The sequence below is a fragment of the Lactuca sativa genome, chromosome 2 (assembly GCF_002870075.4).
Source record: "Lactuca sativa cultivar Salinas chromosome 2, Lsat_Salinas_v11, whole genome shotgun sequence".
In the NCBI taxonomy this organism is placed as follows: domain Eukaryota; kingdom Viridiplantae; phylum Streptophyta; class Magnoliopsida; order Asterales; family Asteraceae; genus Lactuca; species Lactuca sativa.
Window position 1 is genome coordinate 164,445,291 of NC_056624.2, and position 26,660 is coordinate 164,471,950.

Below are 26,660 nucleotides of genomic sequence, written 5' to 3' on the forward strand. Positions count from 1 at the left end.
CTCTCTAGCCTTTGGATATGGACTCTTGGTATCTTGGAATACCGTTTGGAGGTATAAAGTTTAGATCTTGATGACTTCTTTATTAGATCTTGCTTAAGTGTAGTTTTATGTTCTTTTTGGTCCTAAGAACTTAACTTTTGTTAGTTTGGAATGCTCCAGAGGTTTAGGTTGTCCTTTCAAGCATTTTGGAAGGTTTAGAATCATAAAAATGCAAGCTTGGCCCTTGATACTCTTCCATGCAAGAGTTTTGGAACATTATAGTGTGATTTAAGTTAGATTTTGGTGTTGGGGTCTTTGTAGATATGCAGAATCATAAAGGCTGCAACATTATGGCTTTAGATGTTCTTTTTGTAACTCTCAGGTCTCCAGGTATAAACCTTAACCATATATCAATTAATCAGGGTAGACCAGAGTACGTTGGGCGTACACAAGGTACGTACAAGGTACTCCTTTGCATGTGCGCATCGGGGATGACCCTACGTATGTTGGGCATACTCAAGCCAAAGGCAAAGCATAAAAATTAGGGTTTACACCCTATTTAAGCTCATTAAGTCCTTCAAGTTTATCACCTTATCAACCTCATTTGCCTCTTGATTCATATCTCAAAACCCTAATCCATTTTACTTAAAGTTTGAGCGTGTGTGTGTGTGTGTTTTGGGTGTGTGTGGTGCTTAAAGAAAAAAAAAGTTGTGAAGAAGCATTGGATCAGGAAGAGCTTGTAGATCTAGAGGTTTATCATCATTTCTAGCTTATTAAAGGTAAAAAGCTTCTACCTTGATGACTTCATGGGTTAGTTGTTAGTTTATGGATTATATCATCATAAAATGGTCCTTGAGGTATTTCTTGAAAGTATGAGCCACTCCAGAAGGTTATAAATCTAGATCCTAGTGTTTCTAACGTCCCTTGAGCATACAAATAGAGTCTTGATGGATTAAATTCAATCATGCAAACCAAGATTTTACCCACTAAGATATGCAAAATCATAAAGTTGGCAACTTTTATGGCTCAATGCACTTTAATAAGCCTATATCAAAAACTGGACGTTGGATCTTAACTGATTAAGACCATAGAATGAGGTTTTGGCCAGCTGCAGTATACGTTGGGCGTACATTGGGGTACGCTGGACGTATGTGTTTGAAGTCCTGATGATGTGAGGGTTATGAGTATGTTGGGCGTACTGGTTGGTACGTTGAGTGTACTCATCAGAGTGGGATTTGGGCTTATTTGGGATCATGCATGGAACTTAGGGACTTTGGGCCCTTGTTGGTCCATAAGCTTTTATGTTATGGGCATTATCATTTGGGCTTCATGACTAGTAGCATTAGGGCCTTGATGGGCTAGGCCTAATAACTCAAGGAACAAGTAACTTTTCCCTTAAGCCCAAGATTTAGGGTTTGGACTCATCAATGTCTACTAAATCATTATATCGCACTTCGCCTTTAACATATTTCGTGTTTGGAAGCTTGGTAAAATTTCCACCATGGTGTAGCACTTAATACCTTAATTGTTTTTCACCTAAACTCAGATATAGCCTCAAAACATTGGGCATAATTTTCACCTTATGTCAGTCTATTACAAGGTTTGAGGGCAACCCAAAAGAACTTTACTATTAATTCAAGATTATACTAATTTAGTTATTGGTTTAGACACTTAATCCAACAAATCCTCACCCTCACGATTTCCTCGTTTATGATTTCTTTTACTTTGATATTTTGTGATAATATATACTTGGATGGTTTTGAAACATGTGATGTTTGGGGTTGATGAACTGAAAAATGAAATTTTACTTATGGTTTTTGGGATGTTACACATATACTTGCCCACCTGTATGTGATATTGTATATCTATCATGCTTTCGGTTCTTAATTACTATCTCTACCGTTGTAATATTTGGATTTTGATTTGTGGGTGTAATTTTGAATTCATTGAGCACATGGTAAAGATGGAGAAAGAGGATACGACAAACAGATTGTACGAAGTTTTAATTTATGATTTCATACAAACTTCTTTGAACATTCACAAATATCTTTGTATATTAATAGATTTCAAGGTGGACAAAGGGTATTCATGGAGGGCGGAAGTAGGAGATATGCTCTATCTGAAAATCATACGCCAAGATCTACAAATAAAGAGACAAATGATCTAGGTATTATTATATTTGTTTAGCTGAACTGGCGCATCATTTGACTTAAACGAATTTTGCCTTATTATTAAGGGTTCTAAACATTTTTATATGCTTTTATCAAATTTTTTTATCATGTTCACTAATTCTTACACATTCTTTTCTCATGCCAGGAATCCCAAAAAAATGAATCATCAAAATGGAGGAATGAGAAGCATAGTTTATATATGAATTCAATAGATGCATCATTCGTTGACCATGTTTAATATCTAATCCGTTATGCATCATTTTCAAACCTATTTTCATTTATTTATTTCCATCCTTTTGATGCAATTTATTTTTCAGTTTAAGGTTCTTCAGTGTGGCTGTTAGCCACGGAAACGGTTCACGAAAGAAAATCCACAACTGAAAGATTCAGAAAGATCATATGTTTCTTTAAGCAATCCATGGATCTAATATTTCACAAATGGAAGCAAGCAAGGAGCTATGACATCAGCATCCCTTTCCCTCAGATAAAGTGTAGGAATGTAATTGTTCTTTCCACAACAAATGTGATTGTGTTTGACTAGTAATGAGATTCTTTGACATATTCAAAATTATTAGCAACTATGAGATCATTTGTATCTAAACATTTCACAACGCCCCTCTCAGATGTATGAATGTATTTCATTAGTTAACAAAGGTCAAACTTTTGCTCTTATTTTGAAGAATCACATTCATAACTCCAAATTATGTTTCACTTTGTAGGTAGAAGTTCCTCAACCTTTTATCAAAGCTTTGTTTTAAATTCCCAAATTTCAACATAGGTATGAATTCTTTTTAACTATTTCTCAAAAAGCATAATTATATTTGTTTCTTGATATATATATATATATATATATATATATATATATATATATATATATATATATAATTAAGGATGTTATCGCAAATCATGAACATGGGCACTGACAATAACTTTGGAAGGGAAGGTAGTCACTAATGAGTTTAAACAAATTCCATGTACATAATCTTTCTCTTTGCCTCTTTTTCATTTTCATATTTTTATAAATTTAACATAGAATTAGAATTATGGATCCGGTTTTCTCGAGCGAAGGTTGGTGATGTGTGTGACATACGATTAAGGTAGAAGTATAAGGTAAATTACATTAGATAAGAACATACTTTACCCTTTTTACCAATATGGAAAAATCTCATATAGCGTTGTACTTTCAGTTTTTCTATTATTAAAGAATTGGCAATTTCTTAGTTTGTCATAAATTTATGTTTCTTGAATAGGTAGTTTGTTTTGGGGGAACTCTTTCTCGTCAATGTAATGAAATATGTGTTGTTTAAAAATGTACTTCGTAGTATACATCGATATATGTATATATTGTTTTCTACCAATAAATATAAGTATACATTTTAAAAGAACAAACGTCTTAGACAAACTTTATATGCTAGACAACTGTAACATGCCTTAAATACAAATCACAATATTCATCCTATGACACATGAAGTGCATTTGTCTATACATCATACTGGCTGAAAAACTGATTAGAATCTACCAACAAATGTTCATGAAGTGCATTCGTCCATACATCATACTGGCTGAAAAACTAATTAGAATCTACCAACAAATGTTACAGATTATTAAAAACGACGCATGAAGACATCAACCAAAAAAAAAAAACCGACACGCGCCAGTGGCGCGTCGGCTCTTCATCTAGTTCCAATTGATAGAGTCAAACACGTGTGTGTATTTGATATCATTGCACCAAAATCAACACAACTGTTTTTTAATTGTATTATTCCTTGAAAAAGGGTAAGATAGGTTTTTTGTTAATGAGATTTCAGCACACGTTTACCAAAGAAAAAGCTAAACTTAAGCTAAACTTTACCCTAACGGTGCAACACCACACAAGGTCATCATGTGAAAGCGAAATTGTAGAGCACCAACGGCCAAAAAGTTTACATGTGTTTGATTTCACAATAGGGCAGCATATGCACTTACCTATAGAAGTGACATTTTGACTCACTTACATATGAAGTAGTCAATTCGTGATATATTTCATTTTTAATAGATCAAATGAGCGAAATAACAAAACTAACTATGTTAAAGGGGTCAAATGGTTAAAATTGTCCAAAAATGTATTTTTACACCATTTAACCTCCTACAACATTTTACGCCTCGTTCCCGAGTTTAACAAAAGAAAAAAAGAGAAGAGAAAAGAAAGTCACGAGAGAAAAGAAGAGAAAGGAAAGGAAAATAAAATTTTCTTTTGTGTTCCCGAGTTGGAGAGAAGTGGAAGGAAAATGAATCATTTTGTTCTTTCTTTCCAAATCCTCCCAAATCGGAAGGAAAGTGATCCTCCCATTTCCCTCCACTTCCTTTCACTTCCTCCTTTAATGAAACTCGGGAACACCAATTTCTTCTATTTTTTTCTCATTTCCACCCATTTCTTTTCCTTTCTCTCGTTAAGTTGAACTCGGGAACGGGGTGTTAGAGAAAAAAAAAACGGTTATTATTATAATAATATAAATTGTGTAATTATATATATATATATATATATATATATATATATATATTAAAGTTCTCTTCCCTTAGCTACACTATCTGACCACACATACTGTTCCTGGGTTATTTTAACGCTACCATGGTCACCGCTTGCGGCCTCTTTGAAATATCTTTCGTCATTCCCGAACAATCTCTATTATCCACAGAATCCCACCGCCTCATACCACCTCCTTTCTCTGGTATAGTCTACGCTCAAGAAATCTTGGGCGTCTCCTGCCCTCCACCTACTCCAGCCTCTCTGAGTTTTACAATCGTCGGCACCTACAAGCCCTAAAAGAACACCACCGATCGATTTTGCTCCTGCCCTCCACCGTGGGGGAGATTGATGCAGTCGTAGATAGCGACTCCAAAACCCAAATCGTATTCCCCGTTATTCCCCGTCCTCACCGCCAGATTAAGCGAGGGAAGCTACCGGTACATGCTTTTCGAAGCATATCCAAAATTTCAACTGGCTTATGCACATCACGCGCCAATCGGTATGTTTCTTTCCTTAATTTTCAATTGATTAACCAAAAAACTCACTTGAATCAACTATTGTTGTAGGATACCAGTAAACTCCGGTGTAATTAGGGTTTTAATGCGTTTATTGCATAGAGTGCTTGAATTTGATGTATAATTTGTTGTTGTATCATATATTCTGAACAACTTTATAATAAATTTCTTCACAGAGCCAAAATTTGGTGGATATGGGTCATTTTACCCTCACAAAAGCATATTCCGATTGTCCATTTTCATATCAATACATCTGAAACAGTTCAAAATTTCAACAAATCGTGTTTGCATGTATATGGGATTCTATATGATCATTATATTTATTGATAAACATTGATTAACTGTCAGCAGGTTGGATATGAATTTTCGAAGAAAATATGTTCAGCCACACCATCTGGTAGCTTTCTGATCAGCGATGCTTTCTCCATTAGCTTATTTATTTTCATTTTTTATCTAATTGTATAACTATTTAAGCTGAATTTTTTGTTCACACTTTTGTTTTGCTGTGTGTGAGGAGTTAGGACTTAAGGGGGCTTTATGTTATCTGATTAATCTTTCTGCTAACTATGTTTTCAGGGGTTTTGATGTTAGAAGGGAATGTAATGTCCGAGAATATAGTGACGACATGGTGGAATGAAATCTGGATTTCCAAATTCTGCTTCCAAACATACCCTAAGATTCTTAACTGATACTTTTATTCCTTACTTACCCTTTTTGCAATTAATCATGACTGTTGTAGGTGCCATTCTTCAACATAGGGATCAATACAATGGATACATTTTCACACGTTGGAGGCAATTATGCAGTAGGAAATCCAGCTTAATGAACTCCAACATCAGGTATATTTTTCTTTGAAATTTCAGCCAATTTTGAGCTTATCTAAAATAGTTTTTCGTTTATTAACCAAAAAATGTGTTGAAGGGAAATATTCAAAGACTAAAATCTTTTATATTTAATGTTGAATTAGGTTATAGTTACCGGTCAATGTGGGAAACGTAGTGAGAAAAGAGAGAGTTCTGGTATGGTCTCCCTGTTGTGCCCATAAGTAAAGGTAATTTCAGCTCTTTAAAAAATTTCTTAATACATTATTTATGCTTTGTTAAAAATGGTATTATCAATTATGTCTATTTGTTTCTTTTTTAAATTTGTAATGTTCGTTGTAAAAAGTTGTGACATTGCTGTATAGTAACATTACATGAATTTATAAATATGTTCAAAAGAATTTGGTCAATTGACAACCACTGCAGCTCAGGTTAAAATCTATTTTTTCTTTGGTTCAAGTCAAAATTTCAGTCCTCATTCTTATCAAGCATTTGATGTTCAGAAAGTTTGATTTTTTTTTTTTAATTTGTTAGTTAAAATGATCATTTTGACCTTTTTATCCAATTTGGTAATTTTAACGGAGTTTTTTTTCGTTAATTGACCCATTTAAACAGAAAACAAAAAAAATATCTAATATGAAACTCTTAAAACAGGAAATATAATTTTTTTGGTCAAAGAATTCATTTTCACCATTTTTATCAATTTGCCCATTTTTGTTCAATATACAGGGACCATATATGTTAGTTTTGTTAAAAGGAGCGAAAATGACTCTCAATTGGTGTTTGATTTGGTTATACATAAAGTCAAGCTGCCATTTTGTAATCTAAATAAAATTGATCTAGATTTTTTTATTTTTTTAATATAAATTCATTAAATGGAATCTTTTAATTTTCTCAAGTTTTTAGTTTTCTTTTTTAAATCGATGCAAACTATAGTGCTATAAAACATACTTTCATGCTATTAGGAATACAATAAAATTTAATTAGCTACTTCATAGTTTATTCTCTAATTTTATGCAGATATTCAGGAAGGAAAATCATGAGAGGAGGATTTCAAAGTGTGTATTACCGAATCCCAGATTCTTTCATAAATGAGCCTTGTGGAAACCTAAGTTTTTTGGTTTAAAATCAAATACAAAGTTTTTTGGGCAAACAGTTCTGTAAACTACCTCTGCATGCTATTTTTTATAGTTAGAAATTTATGATTCTAACAACATCAGACCAAAATGCTCCAGCATATTGTTTTTATAATTAAAAAAAAATGATTTTAATATTTTTTGACCAAACTGCCCCTTCATGCTATTTTTATATTTAAAAAGTTTGACCGGTCGAATGTTTATTTATGTTAGTGTTTTATTTCTTCCCAATTTATGCAAGAATGATTCACATTTTTACCATTTATGCAACAATGTTGTGCTTTTTTGTTTACCAATTTATGCAATATTCACGGTTTTGGTCTTATAATGAAATGTAGGTGGAAATCATATGTAGGAAACTATTTTGTTGCATAAACTGATAAATTGGAAAGTACAATGCTATAAATGGTGAATAAATACAGTTTTAGCATCCAATTCAGGGTGGAAAAGAAACTATTGTTCGTTCCTAGGATGTCGTAACCGGAACTGGAACCGCTTTATGTGAAGTAAAATCCATTTATTTTTATACATTTTCAGATTCTTGATTCGTGTGTAATAGTAACACTCATTTTTTTTTTAAATGTCAGCATATGGAGGAATTCATGATTCAAGGAGACAATGAAGGACTTAAGTTGCATAAAAACAACCATTAGTCAGGCTGCAAAAGTTGTTATTAGAATGGATGTTCCTATATCTAAATGTGGCGAAGTTTGTAAATAACAATGGGTATATACGTATTTTGATTGGATGACATTTACAATGAACAAACAACGGAAAACAATTGTCCCCATCTAGTTCTATTTAACACATTAATTATATAAAAGGACGTGCAACAAGCATTTTGAGTCGACATAATCTGACCCGTAACAACACTTATTCAACCGCTCTCAGCTTTTTCCATCTAAACATGAAAAGCTTTGTTAACACAACATTAGGGTTATACCTGCTTACTAGCCTGCCAAAAGAAGTGAACGTTATCCATTCTTGGTCAATAACTTGGTTAGATGTAGTAACTGCTTCCTATCTTTTCATATGATCATATGTCAAAATTTTAATTTTAAATGATGTAAGAAATAACAAGGACCACATATGATACAATAATACCTTTGATATTTCTTTTAATGGTATAGTTTAGCTTTTTTCGTTGCCTTTAACAAGCCAAAGGCCCAAAAGATACAATCTATGAGTTTGATGTATCTTCATTCTTATGATTAGTAATACGAACCTCGTCAAGGTGGCCTAATGGTGATCACATGAACTGCCTGTGTGCCCCACATGCTTCAACCTTGGATGGACAATCATTAAAAAAAAAGTACCATGAACCTATAGAATGTTGAGTCATATTTACATTTTACACGTAGTACTTAACTGGTTTAAGGTTTTGGTTAGCACCTTCCTTGCTCTCTGTAATTAAACACTACTTTGATATTGACCTTCCCATTTTGGCCATGGAACCGGTTGCTCTTATACCATTTTTATGTTTAGGCATGAAGATTAATATTCTAAATTAGTTGTGTCTTCAAATGGAATTATCATTTATAATCATCGGCTTCTGTATGGTCGTTTCTTTTTTATGAGTGGCACGCATGTGATGCACCATAAATACCATGAAAACCATGTTATGCTCAAAGTTCATCAAAGTTTTGTTGTAAGTTAAATATTTAAAACACCCCTCAAACTTGACAAGATAAAGATATATAGTGGATGAAAATCAATGTCATCAATATTTTGATGGATTACAAATGGGGAATATCCTGTATTTATTCAACGTTGAATAGTAAATTTAACAATCAACCATCATTAACTTCGTCATTTTCAAAGACTTAGAGAGCATCCACCATTGAGCTCTTTTAAGAGCTTATTGGGTCAAAATAAGTTTAAAAAAAACTATTTGAGAGATTTTTCATCCCAAAGTTTGTTCGACATAGCTTGTAAATTTACAAGCTCAATCAATAGAGGTTTTTTCATATTTTTAATACTATGTTTACTCATTTCTTTTACAAACTGATATTAGTAGAATTCATAAATAAGCTTTGTGAAAAAACTAATCTGATTGTGGAATGTGGATGTAGTCCAATTGTGGATGCTCTTACTATAGTTGATACCAAGTATGAATTGAACTAGATCATATATTAAGTTACACCACGTTCAGGCAATTGAATGTTTTTGGTCTTTCCCTCTATGCATTTGGTAACTAAATCATCCAGTTCCCACTAACTTGCTACATAATCATCTTCAACCTCCTTTCACCTTAACTTGCTTCTAACTAGCACATAAATGTAGTTATACTTATACATAATCATGATAGTCTACGGATTCTTTTTATGCATGAATAAGCTATTTACACAAGGGTTTTAATCATTCTATCAGATTTGCACCAGGTAAGTAGGTCAATAAAACACCCTTCACCATCTCATAAAAGGGCATTTTAACCACATTGGATTGATCGCACAAAAGAACAAAATCTAAATGAAAACAATCTTAATAATAGTTGGCAGACAAGAGACTGAATCATTGAGCGACATTGAGAGGTGTAAGTTGCAGTAACAACAGTACAAGGTAAAAACTTACCCTTGTGATAGACAGCATCGTGAATCGATCGCCAGTCCTCATAAACCCTAATTTTCCACCAGCATACGTAGCCACAATTTCGAAATCACCATCATCGCTTATGAATGGATTAGCCGAAACAAGACCTTTCGACTTGGATCCTTGAAAAGAGCACTCAGTTGCCATTGTTTAGGAGTCCCACATCGGATGGAGCATATGAAAGGGAAGAGGGGTGGTGTGATATAAAAAGAGGCGAAGGGGTAACGGATTAAGCATCTTTGCGCTTGGGGCAATGACGCAGCTAATGAGGTAATAACCGAGGCGCGTCAATTGCTGGTTGAAAACTATTTCCAAACCCCCTCCTTGGCCTTGGGTCTCCCTTGGCCATCGAGAATTTCTGGAAGGACTCCCTTTATCGGCTAAAGTCCTACAATTCCCAGTAAAAAAAATTGATTCTCTTAATTTCTCCATAAACACGGCTAATTAAGTTATAATATTGTGGTAATAGGTTAATTCTGCATAAGATAATAATATATTATAATAGCATTAATATTGTAATATAAGTTCATTTTTTTATATGTACGTTGTGCATGTATATTATTATTGATTGGATTCATTCACCAGATAAAACAATAAACATAACTCCTTTGAGCAATGCTTTAAAATCTGGTTCGAATCGGTCAAACCTAAAAATCGGGACGAGAGCGGTTTAACAATGATCGGTTTTATGTCGGTTTTTAGACCGAACTGAACCAAACTGTTTCTTTTAAAACCAGGTTGAAGTGGTATATTGTATTTGGATAGTTGGATTTCACTTACCTGTTACAAAACAATTTATTTCCAAAACATAATAAATAGTTTGATTGATCAGGTTATTATCCAGAGTGTACACAACTTGAAGGCTGATGCACACCACCACCATATGTAGAATGGTGGTCGAACCGGAAACGGTTATCAAAACCGGTTCAACTAAAAATCGGTTTTTAAAACATTGTCTTTTAGTTGGAGTATCTCACTTTATAATGATTATGTATCTCGATTAGAACAAAAATCGGAATCAACATTCAAAAACAAATTTCCATTTCTATTGACAGCCTGATTAAAAATAGGATGCGCGTGTTTGATCTTAATACCTCATTTATAGGCTTTCAATCATCAAATGTTGGATTATCATTCATGTTTTGTATGTTCAAGGCCACCTATTTGAAGTAGTCGTTCTATTACATGAGAGAGGCATGACTTTCAATATTTACCTCTTTTTACCCACTTCTAATGGAATTGTAGGGTTTATTGTTGGACGACAAAAACCATGTCATCTGCGACATAATCGTTTTGTGTAATATGTACCCAATAATTTTAAAAATATTATTATAAGTCTCATATTGAATTGTACGTCATATGTACTAAAATATATATTTTTAGTATTGATTGTACCTTTTTAAGTTGTTTTTTTAGACTTAGCAAGTTTCTATTTTTTCTTGATTCAAGCTTTGTTGTTCTTTTCTATCTTGTATTTTTCAAAGATAATGAATCATAGTATCTAAGTTTTGGATCATTTACCAAACTTTTGTTTTTTGTGCTTAAAAAGTGTCATTTAACTAAAATAATATGCAGAAAAACAGGTAAAACATAACAGATTTGTAAAATTGATAAGTTTTCTTGAAAATTTTATTTCATGGCAACTTGGAAATTTGATATCACAGATAACAAAGGCAAAAGTAGAAAAAGACTTGTAAAGTTCAGAAAACATATTTATGGTAAAATCCGATTTTTTTACAAACTTCAGGGCTTTTGTGTCAAAAGCCCTAAAAACCGTGCTATTATTATAGTGATAAAGAAATTGTAACCAAGTCCACATAATCGACCTACGACAACAATTATTCGACCCATTACATGACTTGAGTCCTCATGTAAGCTTTTCTCCAGCTAAAATGTGAGAAATTGGCTTTGGTAACACAATATTATAGTTGCAACCTTCATTTTACATTGATCCAAAGTAGAGTGCCTTTTTGGGGAGCCAATCCGATCATGCTCACTCACTTCCCGACCAGCCTGCCAATACATAAAGGTGTGCATTGGGTCTAGGCTAACCGATATGGGCCCGACCCAAAACTATTTATAAAAATCCCAGTCCTCATTATAAATTTTTTGACTAGGACAATCGATTATGCGAGTTTAGAAAGAAATTGGTTATTCAAAACCGGTTAAAATAATTAAGAAGCCATTTAGTGTTTTAATATTTTACTAAAAGAGTTTTAAAAATCAAGCCATATAATTTGTTAGGAAGACCAACTTATATTGGTTAAGGATAATTGGAATTAGGCTTGGTTAAGGCATGAGACCGGCTACATAAGACTTGGTTAAAGTTTTTCGGATTGGACTTAAGACCTGTTATAACCGGTTAAAGGCACGGCTGGGCACACTTTTTGTTCACCTTTAGCAACATATCACGTGAAAGTTATCCATTTTTTGTCTACTGACTTTGACCTTGGTTGGATGTAGTGCTTGTTGCTTATATTTTCAAGATAGCATGTCACGTTTTGTTTTTGTTTTTCAATGACGTGAGCAAACATAAAAAAGGGCAACTTGAGATGCAATGACATCTTTCATATTCTTTTAGGTAGTGTTTGCTATATGAGACTTGATTGGACAAGACTAAACAGATAGAAACTAGACTCATTGTTTATGTAGTGTTTGGTACTTAGAACTTGATATATGAAGAAGTTAAAATTACCGGATTGTCTTTTATATGAAATAATACAAAATAATCAAAATCATTGCAAAATTAACATATTTTTCACACAAATTAATTAAAAATCAAAAGATTCAAACACTCCAATAAAAAGAAAAAACTGCACAAATGGTCCCTGTGGTTTGCTCAAAATTGTCACTTTGGTCCAAAAAGGTTTGGACTAATCCAAAGTTTTCATTTTATTGCTTGTTTAGTCAAATATGTTTTGATTCTTTTCAAAATAACGAATTTGCCCTGTTAATATGATTTTCTTTTTTCTTATTTGTTTTTCTGATTTTATATTTAATAAAATAAAAATAAATCACACACACTCTCTCTCTCTTATTTGTTTTTATTTTTGTGATTTAGATTTAAAAAAATAAAATATCACACACACACACACGTCATGCCAAGTTTAACCAAAGCCTTAAAGCGATACGGTGTATGATACACACATAGATTGATCCATATTCAACATCATCCATCTTCAACCTTCAACAAACCTAGGGGTGTTCATTTGGATGGATCGGTTTGATCCGATCCAATCAAGTGAATCCAATTTGATTTCGGTTTTCAAAACATGGATCCGAATAGTCCAATCTAAATTCAAATCCGATCCGATCCGATCCAATTACAATTCGGTTGGATCGGTTTTTATAATTCGGTTTTCAAAAAACGAAACATTTTAAAACGATATATAATTATAATATTACCCAACTTTACAAAAGAACCAAAAACAAATTATTTAGTTGCATTTTGAAATTTTTAAAAAACTACTAAGAAGATATATTATAGTTAAATATTTTATACATAGAAAACTTTTGAGAGAAAATACATATTAATGTTTTTTTTGTATCGAGTGTAACGTTTTGAACCTATTTGAAAAAATAAGTTACCAAATTAATAAATAACTATGGATATATATTATAAATAGATAAATAATAAATGTTTATTCGGTTTTTTTGGATTATTCGGTTCTTATTTTATAAACCAAAATCAATCCGAAATCCAAAATAATAATTCGGTTTTGTTAAAAACCAATCCAAGAATCCGAAAATCCGAACCAAATAGTCCAATCCAAATTGTCCAATTGGATAATTCGGTTTTATCCGAACAGTGAACAGTCCTAAACAAACCTCATCACCAAAATCACCTTTAATCTCATTCCACCTCACCATAACTTCAACGCCTCCACCAGAAATTTCCAGTTGTCAAGAGCCGCTTAGATTCCACACCCACCTATCAACGTCGATTACCTCGAAACAAAATTTAGCGGCCATGGCACTTCCTTCACAAACCTCAGAGAAAGTTCACGATAAGCAAAATGAAGGGATTTCATGGTCTCCCACTATCTGGAATCTTTGCAGTGTTGGAGGAAGTCCAGACAATTCAGGTGAATACTCAATTCACGATATCTATTTTCCGTTCCTCTGTATGAATGAATTGAAATTGCCCTAATGTTCTTAGGCAGAACTGATTAGTAGCATAAAATTGAAATCAAACACATTGTAACTTTGAAAGAAGATGCTATAAGCTTAGAGATTGTGATTACGAATTTCAGATCTTCATCACTCCGACTAACAGGATGGATAATCGGTCACTTAGCTGTGAGCACACTGGAAGCATCATACGCCATCCGACTCGAGAGAGCAAATTACTTCGTTAAGCCACAAATTTTCTCAAAATCCATCATTATTCCTCCTGATATCCACAAGAATGATTCGTGTCAATTAGGGTTGAAGCGACTACTATCAGATTTGGGACTCAAGCCTGAATCAGGACTTGAAAGATGAAACAACAAAAAATAGGGAAGAAGATGAAGAGATTGAAGGTGAAGAGGATGATAACTACAAGAATTTAATTGGGAAACTAAGCTTGATCTCTCATTCAATGATTTAAGTTGTGAAATTCCCGATGAAATTTGGAGTATGAAGATGGAAGCGATTAATCTCGAAGGGAGCATGCTCAACTGGAATTTAAACTCTAATTTCAGTGATTTGGAAAACCTTAGGGTTCTTCAATGATTTCCAACGAGAGAGAGAGAGAGAGAGAGAGAGAGAGAGAGAGAGAGAGAGAGAGAGAGAGAGAGAGAGAGAGAGAGAGAGAGAGAGAGAGAGAGATTTTATTTTTTTTAAATCTAAAATCAGAAAAATAAAAACAAATAAGAGAGAGAGATCTATTTTTATTTTTTATTTTTTTTTATTTTTTAAATATAAAATCAGAAAAACAAATAAGAAAAATAGAAAATCATATTAACAGGGCAAATCCATCATTTTGAAAAAAATCAAAACAGATTGGACCAAACAAACAACAAAATAAAAACTTTAGATCTCTGGTGCTAATCCAAAATTTTTTGGACCAAAGTGACAATTTTTGAGCAAACTACAGGGACCATTTGTGCAGTTTTGTCCAATAAAAATAAAAAGACCAAATAGCCTAATTCTATTATCACTTTTGAAGAAATAGTCCAAAATTAGCCAAATTTCCAAAATAGCCATTGATTTCGATTTTGACACTATGTTATTTTTTTTACAATTTAGTCATTATGTTTTCTAATTTTTGCAATGTTGACCACTTAACTGGTTAACTCAGAGTTACCCCGATGATGTGACATACTAACATTTCAGTTTTTGGTGATGTGGCCTGCTGATGACGACGTTGTTTGGTTATGTGATGTTAACATGGCATGATGAGGTATCAAAATTTAAAAAGGGACCAAAAGACACTAAGTTTTGTTTTGTTTTTTTTTTTCAATTTCGACACTCCATTTTTTTTATTCCAAACCGAACATCATTCTTTCCAATTAAATTCAATCGGCTGCCCTCTAATCATCTCAAAATGATCACAACATCATAACCCATGAAAACACAATCAATATCATAACTCTTGGGATCAATGATATCTTGCATGGTGAAGTGTGAAGATGGTGGCAAAATCCATGTTCGTGAGCCTTCAGGTTGTGTTGGTTTAGTAGGAGATCAAGATATTCTTAAATCCGAGATAACTTGTGATGATAATTTATCGTTTAATGAAAGTGTTGATAACAAACATACATATGATCATGATGGCCATATCAATCAACAAGATCAAGCCAACGAGACCTTTAATATAGTTATCGAACACCTTGATCATCATATAGTTGATCAAGAACATCAAGAACCAGAAAATGAACAAGTGGCTCAAGAGGTAGATGTTGGATCAGTAGATGAAATTGAGAAGCTAAAGATGAAGATGTTGAAGAAACCAAAATGGAAGAACCAGAACATGTTGAAGCCGAACCAGAAGATGAAGGACATGAATGAACCGAACCAGAAAGCGAAGAAACCAAACCATGAAGAAACGAAACCATATGCACATGAAGAAACCCATACAGAAGAGGCAGAACATGAAGAAACAAAAACAGTTGAGCTAGAAATCAAAGAGGATGATGTATAGGTACCGGAAAATGAAGATTCGACATCAAAAGTGGTGATCAAGAACCAAAAAGTTTATTGATATGTGTTTAAATGGAAAATGATCAACACCGAATAAAATTGAAAAAAAATAATAATGTTCGATTTGGAACAAGAAAAAATGAAATGTCAAAATTGAGAAAAAAAAATGAAAACTTAATGTCTTTTATGCCACCTTTTTTTTTTTTTTTTAATTTTGACCTGTCATCAAGTCATGTCAACGCCACATAATCAAACATTGTCATGTCAGTATACCACATCACCAAAGACTAACAAGTCAGAATGTCACGTCAACGGGTAAGTGGGTTGACCGGTTAAATAGTCAACATTGCAAAAATTAGAAAGCTTAGTAATTACATTGAAACAAAACATAACAGTGTCAAAATTGATTTTTGCAAATACATACTGACTTTTGTGCAATTTACCTAGTTTAAACCTGGGAATTTAAAAAAAAAAATTGTGAACTTTTTTGTTGTTAAAATCTTAAAAGAACATATCCACAACAAAATGGAGCTTTAAATTGAATAATCAGAAACTGAGATATTCAAGTTCTTAATTAAGAATAACTTGGTAATTTAATACATATGTTACATTTGTTAACATTGTTTATTGCGATTTTATTCAATTTTCTTGCGTATTCAAACCAGGTCCTATCATATGTATAATTCTCTATATTTCATTATTTTGAATGATTTTGGATCATCTTCTCTCCTAACTCTTATTTTTCTTGTGTTTGACCAATAGTCAAACTATTTATAACAGGGAAATCTTCAGGAAAAGTCCCATTATTTTGGAAAAAGTTACATTTAAGTCCTAATATTTTTTTTTGAACAAAAAAACCCAAGAAACCGGATAAACCTTTAATCCTTTTTGACCTGTTGAGCAGGTCACCTATGCCACATGGCATGCCAGCTGTACAAGGGTTGATGTGGATGCTGATGTGTGGCATAGGTGACCTGCTGAACATGTCAAAAAGGATTAAAGTGTAAGGTTTATCCAGTTTCTTGGGTTTTTTTGTTAAAAAAAAAAAATTTAGGACTTAAATGTAACTTTTTCCAAAATAATAGGACTTTTCTGAAGATTTCCCTTTATAAAACTAATGAAGTTTGCCTAGAATTACAAGGATTGAAAGTACAAGGCTATCATTGGTTAACATTATGTGTGACTTTTATATTTGCTAAAAAGTTTACAAAAAATAATAATAATAATAATAAATCACAGAGGAAAGTTAAGGAAGCTAGAGGCCTGTATTGCTTTCAGGGTTTGAATCAAAAAGTGGTGATTGTGGATGACAATGGATGGGTCTATGCATTGGTGCTGTTATCACACTATTTCTTGTTTTTTTAAAATTACTTTATTTCAATAAGAAATTCTCAAATTTGGGTCAATTATTCAACAAAGTTGGGAGACAAAATTCTCTGATTTGGGGTCCTTTAAAGACAGAAAAGCATTTCGACCTGAAATTTGCAATAATGCTATGATGGATGATGCTTATGGAAACACAATCAAGGTCTCAAATAGTAAATACAACTTGCAGATTTGTAGAGGGGATTTCTAAACAACTATTGTAAAGCAACCATCTTAACTTAAAAATTCTTTTGTAAAGGTTAGCATTCTTAGGATTTTATCGTTTCATTTAATATATGAACTATTTCTTTTTCTGTAATTGAAATGTTATTTTTAATCTTTGCAGGTTATAAATTCCAAGGATCTGTCATTTGTAAGATATTCCATCATATGTACATCAACATTTACATACCTTTCCTTTGGCAAGTAAACAAGGTATGCACTAACTTGCTTCAAATTCTACTTAATCACCAACTAATTTCGAATACAGATGGTTTATTTTTTAATTCTACGCACAATTAGCCTATTTTCAGAAGGGTTTAATCATTACACCCGTTTTTGGCATGTGGATAAAACCTACACACAGCTACACAGACAATTAAGGCAAGAAAATACTTTGCTCCATCTCATAAAAGGGCATTTTTACAACATTTGGATGATTGCACAAAAGAACAATCTTGATAACAGTTGGCACACAAGAGATTAAGTGACTTTGAGAGGTGTAAGTTGCAGAAACTCATGATCGTATAACAACAGTACATCATAAAAACTTACTCTGTGATAGACAGCGTATCATCAATCAACCGATACTCGTCATAAACCCTAATTTCCCACCAAGCGTAGCCACAGATTAGAAGAAACAACACGTTCGGACGATAGTTGGATCCTTGAAAGAACATGCAGTTGCCATTGCTGAATTGTTTATGGTGGTCATTAAAGACGCAGGAAGAAAAAGTAAGATTTAGGAACGTCCCACATCGGAGGGAGCATATGAAAGGGAAGAGGGGTGGTGTGATATAAAAAGAGGCGAAGGGGTAACGGATTAAGCATCTTTGCGCTTGGGGCAATGACGCAGCTAATGAGGTAATAACCGAGGCGCGTCAATTGCTGGTTGAAAACTATTTCCAAACCCCCTCCTTGGCCTTGGGTCTCCCTTGGCCATCGAGAATTTCTGGAAGGGCTCCCTTTATTGGGTAAGGCCCTACAATTTCTAGTATAAAAATTTTGATCATAGCTTTGTAGAAAAAACTGTATGAATTAGTCAAAGTCTTTTTACTGTTTTTTTTTTTATCAATTTTCAAGGTTTTTCGTATCAAAAATGTTTTTTGCGTGACTTGGTATTAATTTTTAACGATATGTGTTCTATTGAAATGTTTTAAAACAAATTTGAAAATTTCAACCTGAACAACCTTGTGGGTTACCATCTTCAGCGAGAATATCATAGACCGAAGATAAATCTTGGATGCTAAATCATATGTTTTGACTTTTTGGTTTAATCTTTTTCCTTTTAACTATTGTTTATTTTATTTTTCAAGAATGAAAGTAAAAAAATGTAACTACTTACAATGGGGGGATCTTGACTCTCCTAAAAAGAAGTTCAATTCCACTAAAACGAGTGATATTGAACCATACAAGGCTGCAATCATCAGGAATCTAGTAAACCAAATGAGACCTAAAGAGAAGCAACAAATCAGGTTAAGTAAATTGATGTGTAATGGCAAGTGTAATATTTGAAATGGCTTCAGCTTAATGAGCCAGAAACATATAGTCTTTATGTATAGAAAACATATTTCATGTGATTTTAAAAGCGTATTATTAAATTAATAATCATATTTACTTGATAATGTTTCTCTAGAGCATGCAAACACACTTATGGCCACTTCCACCTCTTACCCATTTTGTATGTTATTAATATCAAAGACAAAGAAAAATGTAAAGAAAGCCAAGACTTGTAGTAAAAAAGACGTACAAATAATGGTATAGAGGATATAATATTTCTAACTCTGTGTTACAAATTGAACCAACAAAATACATACAATACATGGCATAACTTTATGACTTGATAAAACATCCGCTAACAAAGTTTGGTATATTAATAACCTAATCCCTTCATATACTAAACAAAACAAAATTTTCTCAATTTCTTCTAGAATTCCATCCACAATCAAACACGTCGTTTTATGAAAACCATCGGGCCATTTCATGTATGTATGCATGCATGTTATGTACATTCATCATAATGGTTGAATGTTGTTGGCCTCTTCACTCTTCAGCTTTTTTAGCAAGCTTTGCTAATTCTTAACTGAATTCACCAGCTTCAAATCCAGACGCTTTAACAAAGATCAGGGAACTCTTGATACCCTTTCAAAACCTTCAAGATGTGAAAGCTTTATTTTAGGATAAATTACAGGAAAATGATTATACTTTTGGGCAATTTTGCGGTTAACCAATTATACTTTATTGTTTTTTCAAACAAACAGTAAAAGTTCCAAATATTTTCTCAGTTTAACCATTTTGACCTGATATAACATGTCAAAATGTTTAATTTGGAAAATTACATTCACTTGCTACATATCAACAGGACAAAATGATGCAAAGATGTTTGAAACTTTTATGGTTTAATTCGAAAAAATAAAGTGTTAGAAGTTAAACAACAAAATTGCTCAAAAGTAAGTATTAAGTTGCACCACATATAGGCATATGAATGTTCTACGCATTTGATAACTAAACATGAATATATCATCCAATTCCCACCACTAAACTTGCTTCGAACTATCACATACATGTAATTATACATAATCATCATAGTCCACTTGTTCAATTTTATGCATGAATAAGCTATTAGCATTTATAAAAGGGCTTTAATCATTCTAAAAGATTTACACCACGTAAGTAGGTTAATAAAACACCCTTTACCATATTATAAAAGGGCATTTTAACCACATTGGATTAATCGCACAAAAGAACAGGATCTAACTCAAAACATTCTTAACAACAGTTGAAAGACAAGACATTGAACGACATTGAGAGGTGTAAGTTGCAGAAACTCGTGATGCAACAACAGTAGAAGTTAAAAATTTACCCTTGTGAGATAGACAGCATCTTGAATCGATCTCCAGTCGTCATAAACCCTAATTTTCCACCCATAATACGTAGCCACAATTTCGAAAATCACCACCATCGGTTATGAATGCATTAGCCGAAACAACACCTTTCGACTACAGTTAGATCCTTGAAAAGGACATTCAGTTGACATTGTTTAGTAGTCCCACATCGGATGGAGCATATGGATGGAAGAGGGGTTGTGTAATATAAAAGAAGGTGAAGGGGGATTAGAAGAATTATCTTTGCGCTTGGGGCAATGACGCAGCTAATGAGGTAATAACCGAGGCGCGTCAATTGCTGGTTGAAAACTATTTCCAAACCCCCTCCTTGGCCTTGGGTCTCCCTTGGCCATCGAGAATTTCTGGAAGGGCTCCCTTCATTGGGTAAAGTCCTACAATTACAAGTATAAAATTATTATTGGAAGGCAATAATTTGTATGTTGCTTTTAGGTTGCAATATCGACATGAAAACTAATCCCATATTAAAAACAATTACTAATTCCATATTAAAAACAAGACACTTAAACGCTTTGAAAAAGAAGAGGGTTATTAGTGATGTACAAAGAGTCATCGTTAGTAGTTAGTTTTATACTTCTACAATATAATGAAAAGAAATGGAAAAAGAAGTACAAATAATGGCATGAATAATACAATATCTCGTGTTACAAATTGAATTAACAAAATACATACAATCCATGGTATAACAATATGACTTGATAAAACATCCGCTAACAAAGTTTGGTATATTAATAAACCTAACCCCTTCATAAAATGTCCATAACCAGGACCTTTTATATTAAACAAAACAGAAATTTCTCAATTTCTTCTACAATTTCGTCCATAATCAAACACGTCGTTTATGAAAACCCTCTGGTCATTTCATGTTCATGTATGTATATGCATACATGTTATGTATACACATTCATCATCATGGTTGAATGTTGTTGGCCTCTTCAGCTTGTTTAGCAAGCTTTGCTAATTCTTCACTGAATTCACCAGCTTCAAATCCAGATGCTTTAGCAAGATCAGGGAACTCTTGATACCCTTTCAAAACCTTCAACATGTGAAAAGTTTGTAAGTGTAATAACCAATCCATCCGTTTAAAATATAAATGCAACCATTTTCTTTATATGATTCCAAAAGATGGAACACTTCCTTTAAGCAACAAAGTTATACTCACCTGACCATTGATGATCCACATTGGAAAACCTTCTATTTTAATCTTTGCACATTCTTTCCCTAATTCAGTTCCAATTTTAAACCCTTCTGGATAACATTCAACATAATCCAACACCTTTGCTGCTTCACGTCCAAACATCTACACAATTTCCAAAACCCACAAATCATGTTTAAGAACCACAAATTATGCATAATAAATCACAAATAAACCATATATATATGTGATACCTGTTTTTGTTCTAAACAGTGTGAGCACCAGAAAGCTCCATACATTTTAGCTCCAATGGCACGCAAGTGTGTTGCAAGTTTAAGTGCAAGAGGACTTGATGGTGCCTTGATCTCAGTTGGAGTGTATGGAAGAAACTTCTCCCCAAATCTGCATATACACAAAAGTTATATTTCATAAACTCTTCCACAAGAAAACAAATATATGAGAAATGTAAATGTTTTGTTTCACAAATGAAAAAAGTAAGAAGCTTTGTTTATCAAGAATGAAGTTACTTTTCAGGGGGAGGAAGGGTTGCATTATATGAGGTGCTTAAAGCAGCAAAAACAAGACCAGCTATGCACAATTGCAAACCCAATTCTCCTCGAATCTTTTGCCACCCCAAAGTCTGCAGAAATAATAATAATAGAATAGAAGAAATCAATTCATTCACTTGATATTTAAAATTAGGGTGAAATTTTGTACCTTTGTGGTTGTGAAGAACAAGGAGAATGACAAGAGAACTGAGACTAAACAGTAAGAACATGAAGCTCCTGGATATTGTGTGCTTAAAATGTATAAAAGGTATGCGCTTGTAGTTGCCATTGAGGTAGTTGTCCCAAGTAAAAGCAATTCACCATTAATTTCATCCATCCCAAAAGGCAAGTCCTTTGTAGCCAGCTTTAGTGCAAGAAATGTTGCAGCGCCATAGGCAACCATTCCAATCAAGGGAAGGGGAATACCTGACAAATACATGAGATTGAAGAAGTAAATGTTATAATTTCTGTAGAAACGTTACATAAATCATATGAACTTGAAAGGTAAAATGGACTGTATCTATCATGATTGTCAACTGTAATGATAATGTCGGAGGATAGAAGAAAGTACCGTAAACGACAGCATAGTTGCTATTAAGAATATCGCTACATGAACCACCTCCGATGGGGCAAAATGCTTCTGAACCTGTGAGCTTTGAGTACGTTAAGTAAGCTGTTTCAAGAAACCCTAATCCTCCGAGTCCTGCACACCAACTGTATGACGAAATGCCAGTAGAAGTGGAAGAACTGGAAGATAGTGAGGTTGGTCCAGATTCCGAAGCATCTGTACTCGGATCGTTCAAGCACTTCACTTTAAGCAAAACGAGTCTTCCATGACCCCAACCCCGATTACTCTTCAAACCAAATCAGAAACTTACATCAGATCAGCTAAAAAAACATATTAAAAAAGGTATGTTTGGGAACGCCACTTCCAAAGTCTGGGATCGAAATTTCGGAAATATGTGCTTGAAATTTAGAAGTCTATGCACGCCAATTTCATTCCAAACATCGAAGTTCATGATCCCAAACACTTAAGACTTTATGTAGATACAGTAGTACCTTGAGTTGGGTCGAGAAGGAAGAAGAGAAAGGAAGAGGATGATGATGCCGACGAGGTCTTCCATGGGAGTAGACCATGGAAGACGGAGGAGATGAGAGGCTGCTGAAGGTCGACATGGCTCCTCTCCCGGTTGAGCGTTGTTGCCTGGTATCGGTGCTCTTTTGGCCGGTATACGTTACCAGTCTATTTGACTTTTACTATTATCTTCCATAATTTTCCGTGCCTCACGTGAGATTAATAAAACCATTAGAGGAGGATAAGAAAACGAGTTATTCCATAAAGATCAATATCGCATTTAAAAAATGTCATCCTACCATCTTAGTCGCCAAATAACTTATTTTCTATTTTATTTTTTGATTTTTGAATTTATATTTTTGTAACTGTTTTTTTTTTTTTTTTTTTAATGTCGTAATATTAATAAAAACATATAAATTAACGACACATGCAATTTAATTAAATCCTAAGTTAACATCCATTTGCGTCTCAACAACTGTATTTTGCGTTTCTTATGTGGGTGGTAGTTGTATGGTTGTTTGTGTGAGTGGTGGTTGTGTGGTTGATTGTGGAATGAAAACAAAGGTGTTGAAAATGTTTTGTTGAATGTTTGGATTTTGTTGCATATATGTGATGCGAGATTGAAAATTCATAATATCCTCACACGAGGTCAGATTTGGACGTTTTTTTATGCACACTCTCGTTTTAACGTATACTACGATTTTTTTTAGATTGCTAAGGCTAAAAATCACTTTATCGTAAACTCATTTTTTACGTCAAACAACGGTGTATCGGTTTTGTCGCGAAACTTCGACAGTTCATAATTTCTTCGTTATAACTCATATTTCGGCGTTCTTTATATCTCCAGAATCTTTGTCACGACCAATACAACTTTCTTTATAGATATCGGGTTTATCTATATTTTTATTTTTGACGATTATTTTGATTCTTAATTTGTTATATCTTATAAATAAGTATAATGCACATAAAATCACATAATTCCAGTAATTCCTCTTCATTACTTCGAAATAAGTTACATTTATTGACCCTAACTATTACATCATCGTATCAATGCTTAGCCTTGAGACATGAGCGTTACAATACTTTACTAGATTGTGTTAGGTTACAAGTTTATGTTATTTTTGTCCCATAATCTTGTTTTAACTGAGTATGGAATACTCCAGACCATTTGAGTTGTCCTTTCAGACGTTTTTAGTGCATGTTGCCATAAAAATGCAAGCCTGGTCCCTCCCTTCCATCCATGCAAGAGCTATGGGGCTTCAGATGATGTTATAAGTTAGGTTTTTGGATTTGAGCTCTCTTTAGCCATGCAAAGGCATAAAGTTAGAGTCTATATGGAGTAAGATGCCTTTTAGGGTCAGATATGAGGTTGAGGTGAAAGTTCTTAACGAGTTAAGAGCTTAAAGTTGGATTTTGGAGTTGGCAGGTTACGTCGTACATTACTTAGGTTGCACCTTTCATAGCCTGTTGGGAGCTCGTAAGTAGCATGGTGCTCTAAGCCATGCATAGAGCTGTATTATGCGATGCGTAGGTCAATAGTGGATTAACCTTGACTTTTTGGTCAATTGTGAGGATGTTGTACTTAGAAGTGGCAAAATGGTGTTTTGTCCATTTGAGGATTAGATTTGGTATTTGGACTAGTTGAGTTTGAGTAATTACCTTAGTTGTTAATTGGGGTTATTTTGGATGATACGACCAATTCGGGTGTGAGATTATCAGTCTTTTGTGAGAGGTGAGTCTCCTTACTATATTGTCTATGTCATAGTATGTATGCATGCTAACCAACTGGGTCTTACTTGATATTGTTGCTATGTGCTACCGAGTGTGTTGTTAACCCACCAAGACTGTTAATAGTCTCCAGGGTTGCTTATAACCCGTCGGGTGTGCTATTAGCCTATCGAGACTGCTGATTGTCTTAAGAGTTGCCGAAAACCCACCGGGCATGCTGTTAGCCCATCGGGATTGTTGATAGTCCTCAAGGTTGCTGATAACCTATAATTGTTTATTTTGTGTTGTGTTGTATGTGGTATTTTAGGGAACTTAGTAAGCCTTGTGATTTCAGTTATTGATTAATGTTTTCCAGGTACATTAGATGTCACGAAAAGGCGAATGCTTGATTGTACGTATTCGCCTGCAGACTGTGTTTCCGGATGTTTTGATACTCTGATATTGTGTGATGACTGTATTTGACACTTATGTTTTCTTAATATGGGTTTATGAACAATGTTTTATCTAAATTAAAATGAAAAAAAAATGGTTTAAAATTTTGGATGTTACATATTCTCTGCATTTTTATTTATAATTTTAAACAAAATCCCCCTTTTCATTTTATTGTTTTGACTAGTATGTGTCTTACGTAAAAAACATTGACTTCTATATTATATCCATGTGGATTTAACCATACTCTCATGCGCTAAATTTAGTGCAACCAAACAATTATTTTATTACCCCTTCATTATTTGTTTAGGTTTTAACGCACCAAACAAATTAGCGTTGTTGTCGGATACATGTTATTTCAAAAAAATTATGCCAAGATCTTTACGTACATGTACCCCGCTAGATTTCAATCCAAAAATCTAGAAAAACGCAAGGAAGCTAAAGAAAGAAACGAAGATTCAGAAGCAGAAAACAAACTTTTCAACTTCATCACCTTCTTTTTCGCCAGAAATCACCAATCCACAAGGCAATTTATTATTAAACGATCCCGAACTCAACTTTACATCTTTCGCAAAAAGAACTTCCATTGTCACCCACTCATAGTGCAAATAAATTATATCCGTCATCTTCCATAAGATCTGAAACCACATGATTTTTCGATTTCGAACCTTCCACTCTAGAAGCAACCATGGTTGTTCCAAAAACAACATTATGGTAGTGGGAAACTCAGGTGGTGGTGAGGCAACCTATATGCATCAATTTTCTAGCTGCCAAAAAATTCAAACTAAAATATGCGATAATCCACCTTCTTTCGAGTTACCGAGGGCTGGAAAACGAAGATCCTCGCAAACTTATGAAAAAGTTTCATGTCGTTTGTTCCTAAATGAAACAAAATGCCATAATAGAAGTTTAGACAAAGTTAAGAGCATTGTCCTTTTCACCGGAAGATTCAACGAAATAATGGTTATACGATCTTTCATTTGGCTTCATCTCTACATCGAACATGATCACGAAGTTAATTTTGGAGAAATATTTTCCGGAGCAATGAGTTTCTAGCCTGCATAGAGATATTCTTGGTATTAAACAAGGAAAACAAAATTTTTTACACATTTACGGGGAACGTTTTAAAAAGTTGTGTGTACGGTCCCACAACATGGAATCGACGATTACCTGTTCTATAGTGGTTTTGCGAATGACTGACTCATGGATCGAAGATTGGTAAATACTTCAAGTGTCGGATCTATGGGAGATATGATACCAACCTAAATCTGGACGTTGATCGAAAAGCTGATCATAGAATCCACACATTTTGCTAACGAAGACAAACGATATTCTGATCACAAGTTTTAAATTTGACGTATATATCAATATTTTTAAGTATGATATAAATTTATATTCACCATAAAAAATTTCGA

General features: G+C 33.6%; 2 protein-coding genes, 3 long non-coding RNA genes and 3 other non-coding genes across 9 annotated transcripts; 5 read left to right on the forward strand and 3 right to left on the reverse strand.

The window, feature by feature from the left end:
• Window positions 1–4,754: 4,754 nt before the first annotated feature.
• On the forward strand, window positions 4,755–7,918 carry LOC111902565 (uncharacterized). 2 transcript variants are annotated; one of them, XR_008230295.1, is made up of 7 exons: window positions 4,755–5,155; window positions 5,520–5,568; window positions 5,748–6,010; window positions 6,139–6,222; window positions 7,013–7,050; window positions 7,467–7,634; window positions 7,716–7,918. It is a non-coding gene; the product is annotated as an uncharacterized LOC111902565 (long non-coding RNA). The 2 variants fall into 2 exon arrangements; XR_002853866.3 differs by having other exon boundaries at window positions 4,758–5,155; window positions 5,523–5,568.
• Window positions 4,986–10,140, reverse strand: LOC111902566 (uncharacterized). The gene is made up of 2 exons (XR_006188248.2): window positions 9,700–10,140; window positions 4,986–8,083 (listed from the first exon to the last, which is right to left on the reverse strand). It is a non-coding gene; the product is annotated as an uncharacterized LOC111902566 (long non-coding RNA).
• LOC111902608 (U4 spliceosomal RNA) lies at window positions 9,953–10,105 on the forward strand. Its single transcript, XR_002853874.1, has one exon. It is a non-coding gene; the product is annotated as a U4 spliceosomal RNA (small nuclear RNA).
• A 7,117-nt stretch (window positions 10,141–17,257) lies between the features above and the next one.
• On the forward strand, window positions 17,258–18,415 carry LOC111902567 (uncharacterized). Its single transcript, XR_002853869.3, has 2 exons — window positions 17,258–17,467; window positions 17,555–18,415. It is a non-coding gene; the product is annotated as an uncharacterized LOC111902567 (long non-coding RNA).
• Window positions 18,257–18,409, forward strand: LOC111902609 (U4 spliceosomal RNA). The gene has a single exon (XR_002853875.1). It is a non-coding gene; the product is annotated as a U4 spliceosomal RNA (small nuclear RNA).
• Window positions 18,416–19,157: 742 nt separating the features above from the next.
• Window positions 19,158–20,883, reverse strand: LOC111902605 (uncharacterized). Its single transcript, XM_023898425.2, is given in 4 exon segments — window positions 19,158–19,579; window positions 20,291–20,691; window positions 20,694–20,783; window positions 20,827–20,883. Coding segments are annotated over 3 exon segments (435 nt in total). The 3' UTR covers window positions 19,158–19,579; window positions 20,291–20,403.
• Window positions 20,552–20,704, forward strand: LOC111902610 (U4 spliceosomal RNA). The gene has a single exon (XR_002853876.1). It is a non-coding gene; the product is annotated as a U4 spliceosomal RNA (small nuclear RNA).
• Window positions 20,884–20,917: 34 nt separating the features above from the next.
• Window positions 20,918–23,299, reverse strand: LOC111902568 (thiol-disulfide oxidoreductase LTO1). The gene is made up of 7 exons (XM_023898392.2): window positions 23,073–23,299; window positions 22,585–22,867; window positions 22,183–22,439; window positions 21,993–22,105; window positions 21,720–21,867; window positions 21,493–21,630; window positions 20,918–21,366 (listed from the first exon to the last, which is right to left on the reverse strand). The coding sequence occupies exons 1-7, from the start codon at window positions 23,187–23,189 to the stop codon at window positions 21,241–21,243; spliced, it is 1,182 nt and encodes a 393-aa protein (XP_023754160.1). The 5' UTR covers window positions 23,190–23,299; the 3' UTR covers window positions 20,918–21,240.
• Window positions 23,300–26,660: the final 3,361 nt, after the last annotated feature.